Source organism: Talpa europaea (genome assembly GCF_964194135.1).
Source record: "Talpa europaea genome assembly, chromosome: 8".
Classification (NCBI taxonomy): domain Eukaryota; kingdom Metazoa; phylum Chordata; class Mammalia; order Eulipotyphla; family Talpidae; genus Talpa; species Talpa europaea.
The window spans coordinates 33,647,923-33,655,603 of NC_140075.1; the positions used below are offsets into that span (position 1 = coordinate 33,647,923).

The window sequence follows — 7,681 nt, forward strand, 5'->3', positions numbered from 1 at the left end:
CATCTCGAATCACAAAGCCTGGGAGTGGGAATTTTTTTACTTGAATAAGGCTAAAGGCCATGGTAACTCAATAAATGAATAAACTTATTTAGAAACCATAAGGAAGACCAATAGATACAGAAATCCAAAGGTCTCCAATCCCAACTCTAGTACTGTGTAACCATTCTCTTTGGATAGGCCTATTTATGTTTTATTTTTGTACCATCTTTTGGATTGTCAGTATGTCTTAGCAACCTTTCTTACTAGGTAGCAGTATTAAGTGGGGAGGAGATAGTGGGAGGGGTAGCATCTTTAGGTAGAGTCAACTCTTATTTGTGGAAACCTTTTCTTCTTTAGTAGAGACTAAACATATCAAAAGTCCACCCCTTACTGCCCAGCACTTAAGGAAGAAAGGTCTAATGTCACTGGATGGGGGTTGAAGTAGGTGCCAAAGGAAAAACAATTCCCACCACCTCCAAGGAGCAGCAGTTTTTGCTCTGCGGGAAGAAGGATACTGGAATGGTTGTGTAACATTAATGGCCATGGCACACATGTTGTATCAATCTGATACTCAGAGCTCAATCCTGTAGTCAGATTGATAACAGTCACTCCAGGAATTGAGGAGGAATGAATCCAGACCCCTCCAACAAGCAGAAGATTTCCATTGAACACATGAGCTGTGTGGGAGTACCTTGGAGTAATGGGAGGCTGAATGACTATTGATTCCCAGAGGAATCCACAAGAGATTGGTTTCAGAAAGAGCACAGAGCTCAGTGGCACCTCAGAAGCACCCAGACCTCCAGCAATAAGTGCCCCCCCCTGCCAACTGCAGGCACTATGGGAATGACGACCTTCAGGTGCTTCCCCCTCCACGGGGATCCTGACCCAAGTCATTGTCCCCACATGTAGGAAATGCCAGTCACTTAGTACAGGTTTCACTACGCTTCGACCACCATACACAAATAAGTATTTCTGACTCTCATATGACACTTCTGTTGTTGAATGCCGCCAACATGACAAAGTGGAATCTTCTGGGCCAGTGTTTGTTACTGTTACATTTAGGTCCTCAGTGCTATTGCCCTCACTCTTATAAAAACAAAGTTGGAGAATTGGCAAAGCTGGAGTTACTGGGGACAGTCTCCCTCCCAGTACCAGAATATGAGTATCTGATAGTCTTGTCATGGTGTGATAAAGGCGCCCATCCCATTGATTCCCAGTTCCCCAATGACATATGTGGTTGCTTTTCCATTCACAGGATCTTGAGAGCAAGTGAAATTTGCTCACTCGGCAATGGCGCCCTTCCTCCTCTCCAAATCCTCCAGTACTGAGAATAACGCCTGGGCGCAAATGGACAGAGGCATGGCCATATCTCTTAAGGTTTGGGCCCTGGCTGTCACTGGTGACTAAACTGGCAGGGAAGACCCCTGAGGGTGGGGCAGGATCTACCCCAGGAAACACCTCTGTCGGTGGGAACACCAGAGTTTGGGAAAGAGTGTCTCCCCTAGAAGCGGCCAGTATGAAGTAGTGGGAGCACTTCAAATGCCACTCCTCAAACTCATCAAAAGGTTCAAGATTTTCCACGCGTTGGCGTTCTTCCGCGGATAGAAAGCAACTATAGAATTTGTTCAGGTCCATGGCAGTGCAGGTAGTCCAGCCAGCCTGAAGGAAGCGGTGCTGCTGGGCCTCCACGTCCGGAAAGCGGTCAAGGCCGTGTAGGGGAGAATTGAGCTGACGAAAATGTTGCTGCATGACTTGACCAAATGCGTCAAACGGCCTCATCTGCTCATAGATGACAAAAAGAGCATTAGGAAAACGCTGCGCCGCCCAGGCGACTAGGGCCGCAGCATGATCCGGCTCAAGGTAGGAAAGCACGGCCTCGGCCAGGAGCAGAGTGGGTGCAGCGATGTCAAGGCCCGCCGCGGTCAGAGCCTGATCCAACTGCTGGACTTGCCTCAAGTCCAGGCCCAGGATGCGATAGTCCAAGCTCTCAAAGCACAGGGCTGAAGCTGGGTCCCCGCTCTGGAAGGGCCCGGTTAACGCACACAGTTCTGGCGTGTCTCGAATCCTCTGCGCTTTGCGCCAAGCCACGTCTGGAAAATCTACCTCCCAGACTGCAGCTCTCGCCAGGCGGCCCGCAGCTTTGAGGCGAAAATACAGCGAATCGGAACCAGCGCCCAGGGACAGGATCTGGGCGGTGGGCGCGCCGGGGGCCGCGCACGTCCGGTGCAGGAAGGCGCGCACGCAGTGACGCACGGCGCGCGCGCGGACGTAGTAGCCGCGGTGGATGAGCGGCGCGCGGCGCGCGGCCCCGGGAACCAGCAAAGCGGCGAAGGCGTCCCGCACGTACCCGCGGGCGGCGAGGGAGCTCTTGCTCAGGGCGCTGCTGTCATTGGTGCTCTGGACTGCCCCTGTCCGACGATGGCGGCCCCGCGGGCCCATGGCCGAAAGAGGCCTCGGAGGAGCGGTCCTTCTCGGCGGGGAGCTGCGCTCTCTTTCCGTGGCATCCCCCTCGCGGGCTGCTCTACGCAAAATCACCGCTACTCTGACACTCCGCGGGCGCAGGCAAATGTGCGTCACTTCCCGGAAGAGCGCCGCTCGCCAATCAGAGACGAGGAGCCCCGCGCTTGTGTTGAAATTCCACTGCCTTTGACCTTTCTCCAATTCCCTGGGACTGCGATTTCGCGGGAAGGCCGCGCGCCCCCGCTGCTTCTGGACACGTGGAGGGTGCTAGGGGAGCGCGGGTTGTCACTTGTCTCAAGCTTTTCTCAGGTCACCAGGTTTTTAGAAGCGAGTCTATGGAGACTGAGTCCGAGACCTCCTTGGACAACAGGATTCTCATTGAGTGTCTGGTCGAGCAAGGTAGGGTTAGGACCGCTGACCTCGGCGGGCAAGGATTGGATTAGTTCTTCGGACGCTAACTATTGGTAACTGTTAACTTATTTAATGCTTTCATCATTACCAAAAAGGTGCTATTTAAATCTGAAAACAGGGGCCTCCCTGGTGGCGCAGGAGGTTGAGACGCAACCTGTGAGGCACTCCGCAGCCTCAGCACGAGTTCGATCCCCGGCCAGGGAGCTACCCACATGGCTCAGCAGACCTCTCCTTACTCGCCCGATGCTCCCCTCAGCACTGTATTTCAGTCAGTCTGCCTGTTCTGTTCCCTGCTTTGTCTCTGGTGAAGCCTCTCACCCCCTGCACCTCTGGCCTGTATCCCAGTTCCTGTATGCATAAATAAATACTTTTTAAAAATCTGAAAACAAGTCAGTGAGGCCAGGTGCAATAAATATTTTCCCACAGATACATGCTATTGGTGCCCTGCGTTTCTGGCTCTGTATAGGCTGACAATTAGTAAATCACTCAACCACTGTTTCTTAGCTGTCTAATGACATCTCCCTCCACCTTCAAAGTTATTCTAAGTAGTTTCTGCAGAAGAGGGAATCCTACAAGAGAGATAAGTATTCCCTCTCATATGGTCTGAATCTTGGGAGGTTTTTTTGTTTGTTTATACCTTCAGGAGCATGTTCATTGTGACAATACATCAGGTGCTTTATGAACTTTTAGGGGAGTTTCCCAGTCACCAGAGGGTAAAGGCAGAGAGTAGAATTGGTATAACATAAATACAGAAGGTTTTTTTTTTAAAAAAATTTTAAAAAAGATTTATGTATACAAGAGCTGGGGTGTAGGCCAGAGGTAGGGGTGGTGATGAGAGGATTCAGTAGAGACAGAGTGGGGAGCAGAACATGCTGATTGAAATACACTGCTGAGGGGAGCAGCAGGTGAGACAGGAGAGGTCTGCTGCACCATGTGGTTGGGTTAATTCCCTGGCTGGGGATGAACCCGTGCTGCAGTGCCTGGGGATAGCTTCATAGTGCTGAGACTTAACCCCTTGCACCACCAGGGAGGCCCCAGAAGTTGGTGTTTTAAAGGCTATACAGATTTGCATCACAGTGAGAAGACGCAGTTGCGCTCCTTCATACTGCCTCCAAATGATATGAGTTATACTGCATATTTCTTGATCCACTGTCTGACTGTCCTGTTATGTTCTGCTTTGTTGGTCAAATACCAAATGCCTGTGCTTCCAACTAGAGGATCTGTAGCACTGTGGTCTGTAAAAATTGCAGTCAACTGCAAAACCTTTGAATTAAAGTGGGACCCCAGCTCTCATTACGAATGTCCAGACAGATGACTCCCTGACAGTTGATGTTGCAGTGATAGAGTCTAGTGTGGAGAGTAACTGTTGGTGGCTTTAACAGACACTCACATGAAATTGTGATATTCACAAAAGACACCGCCCTCATATGTAGAACCTGGTGCAGGAAGTATGGTTGATTTCCAATCATAAATGTTATCTCCTTTAGGCCCAGACCTACAGTTTGGAGGAGGATCAAGGGTTATTTCAGCTGGCACCTTCTGAATTCTTTTAGCGCTAGTGGATAACTTAGCAGTGTTCTGCTAGAGAGTTTGGTGTTCTACAGCAGGATGGCAGATGGTTTTCTTGTTCTTCAGACTCTGCAGGGCGGTGTCTCATTCATTCACATCTCAGTTACCACTGCTGGTTTTGGTGCTCAACAGACCTTCATCTATCATTGGACAACTTAGTGAAGTTATTTCTCGGAAAACTGACACTTTCCTTCTGTACTATTCTGCTGTGTGTGCCAGACCCCAATTCTAGAAAGAAGCTCTGAGTGATACTGAGTCATAATAGGCATACAGGAAAGCTTCAGATGGGGATAGTGAAGGTAAGTTTTGTTCTATCATTGTGTTATTGGGATTTTTAGATGACCATCAAATTTCTAAGTCAGGTGTTTGGGAGTTATCACCAATAGAAAACAGCTTCCAGAGGTATTTGAGAGATTTAAAAATTGTTAATTTGGATTTGGTGACTTCTTGTGGGGCCTGGAATGCAGGAAATCAGATGACTGCAAGTATGGTTGCCTTGAAGCAAGTATAATGTAATGGTTAAAAGCATAAGTTTTGGAGTCCAGCCAATTTAGATTTGGATAATGGAGCTCAAAGGTTTGAGTCAGGATAAAGGTTTTTTGTTGGTGTTTTTTCTTTTTATTTAGGATAAAGATTTAATAAAGTGTCACTTAGATTTAGTGTTTTTGAGCTCAGTAATGATCTTATCAGAGCAATTTCTGTGGAGCAATAAGGGCAGAATCCATGTTTCAGGGAGTGGGAGATAATTAAATGGAAGCTTAAGGTCTTTGTCTCCTTGAAATAGTCTGTGAAAGAATTGTTCAATCAGAACATAGTTATTTTTGATCAAAACAGTTAGGCTTTTACAATATTGACGTATACTTGGCCCTTGAATAATGTGGGGGTGAGGAGCACTAGTCCATTCCTTCCCCTCCTAAGCAATCCCCCACTCCTGTCAAAAATCTAGATATAACTTTTGATTCTCCAAAACTTAGCTACTAGCAGCCTGCTGTTGACTAGAAGCCTCATTGATAACATTCAATTAACAGATATTTCATATGTTATATATATATTATATGCTGTATTTATACTACAGCAAGCTAGAGAAAATATATTAAAAAAATCTTAAGGAAGGGAAGATAGATTTATTGTCACTGTAAGTTTATGTTATCTGTGTAGAAGAAAATCCTCATGTAAGTTGACCTGTGCAGTTCAAACTCTTGTTGTTCAAGGGTCAACTGTGTATCTTCTTTAATCACATGTGCATCAAAAGAGGCAAAGGCTGCATGTGTGGAGCATCCTGTGACTGCCATCAATGGTGAGAATTTAGGAGTTCCAAAAGATTGGATCTGAGATCAAAGGCATTGCTTTTGGCGAAAGTATTTGGAGGGTCTCTACACTATTGCCAGTTGAGTTTTAATAGTGCTATCGGTACATTCATTTAAACTCAGCGATTGAGGATGATAGGCACAGTGAAAATGTTGCAAATGGCATAAGCTTGTCAGACGTATTCAGTAAAATGAGTTCCTCAATCACAGTAAAGTTCAAGAGGGTTCCTTCCTCAAGTTGGTGTAATCATATAATCTTTTCCCAAAGGACTTAACCGCTGAAGAGGTAGTTACTGTTTACAAAGGAAAGCCTCAGTGCAGTGAGAAAACCTAACTAACTAAAACATATTTATATCCTTGAGATGGGGATAGTAGCTATTAGGAAATTCAGTTGCCTGACTTCAGATGCACCTTAGGTAATTTGAAATGTACAGGAGCCATGTGAACAGGCTTATATTTTGGACTGTGGGACAAGCACATGTGGCCTTATTACTGTTTCTTCACCCATATTGATCTATGAATGCTATCATTTTGTTGGTAGACAGGAACCATGGTTAGGAGTAGAAATTTTAGTCTGATTGGATTGGGTTGTTATTTGGTCCAAACTAGAGCTTTCTATTGCTCTCAAACCATCCGTTACTAAATTTCCAATCCTGTTTCTCTTTTTCTGGGCCCAATTGTTGGGCCTCTCTGGCCAGTTTTTCTAAGTTATCAGTTGGAGAAATGTCCCCTTTATCCAAGCACAGATGTTTGTCTCCTATTGGTTGCTTTAAGAGCAGCATTCTTCACAGAAATACCAGCCAGATGACTTCCTTTTTTGCCTAGTGTCAATGTAAGAGTGTCTGGAGTCTTAGTAATGCCATGTCTACCATTAGTATAAATGTTTTCTGTCTTGTCTTTGGCTAGGATACAGGCCTGCGTGAGAGCGTACAATTTGGTTTGTGGAGATGTAGTAGCCAAAGGCAAAGGTGCCACTTTAATTACATCAAAGTGTGTTGATATTGCATATCCAGCACAGTTTACCTTTTTACTTTTTAATGACAAACCATCAGTGATGTCAGACATCACCAGTGAACCATGAGGTGTCAGCATTTTCCAAAGGAGGTTTTTGTATATCATCACAAGGATTGAGGAGGTATTCTTTTGGTGTCAGACAGTTGTGAGGAACTTCATAAGTAACTGAAGGAGGAAGAGTTGCTGGGTTATGCTTATTACAACATGGGAGAGTTTTGTGGGGAGCAGTCAGCAAATGGTTTTCATAGGATGTAAGGCAACTGACTCAAATGTCGAAAGGTAATTCAGGATGACTTCTATTGCCTGAGATACAAAAATGATTACGAGGTAATCTGCAATGATTACTTCAGTGGCCTCACCCACAAGAGCACTGGCAACAATCACTCTAAGGCAAGGAGGGTATCCCTATGCTACCTTTGGGGTCCACTTGTTGGCTATGATACCTTATGGGTGGTCTCCATGTTTTTAGGTGAATACCTCAAGGGCATCTCCTTCCTTCTCATAAACATAAAGGAAGAAGGGAATCTGATAATGGGAATATCCAAAGACAGGTTGGTTTGTTAAGCTGCCCTTTAAAGCTATGAAGCCTCTTGTTCATAGGCTATTGATTAAATCTGGAAAGCGGTTCAGAAGAATCTATTTGAATCTTGGTGGAAAGTGCACTATGAACTTTGTCAACATCAGAACTTACGCATAAGGAGGATGGTATCTAATTCAATAGGGATGATTGGTCATTGTCTCCAGGATCAACTTTAGTATTGTCAATACAGGGTAAATAAATTAATTCACTAGGTTAACTATTTTGACATTTACTGTCAACCTGTAGAGTTATTTCCCCCTTTAAGATAAAAAGAGCCTGCACGTTGCTTTCCTAAGAAGTCCTGACCTAATAGATGAGTAGGGTATGAGGAACTAAGGAGGGAAGGATGGTGTCTCTCAAG

The 7,681-nt window shown here is 45.6% G+C and overlaps 1 protein-coding gene across 1 annotated transcript; it reads right to left on the bottom strand.

The window, feature by feature from the left end:
* Positions 1 to 366: 366 nt before the first annotated feature.
* On the bottom strand, positions 367 to 2,418 carry LCMT2 (leucine carboxyl methyltransferase 2; the record flags this gene model as incomplete). The annotated part of the gene is made up of 1 exon (XM_084239645.1): positions 367 to 2,418. The coding sequence occupies one exon, from the start codon at positions 2,416 to 2,418 to the stop codon at positions 367 to 369; it is 2,052 nt and encodes a 683-aa protein (XP_084095771.1).
* Between the last annotated feature and the right edge of the window lie 5,263 nt (positions 2,419 to 7,681).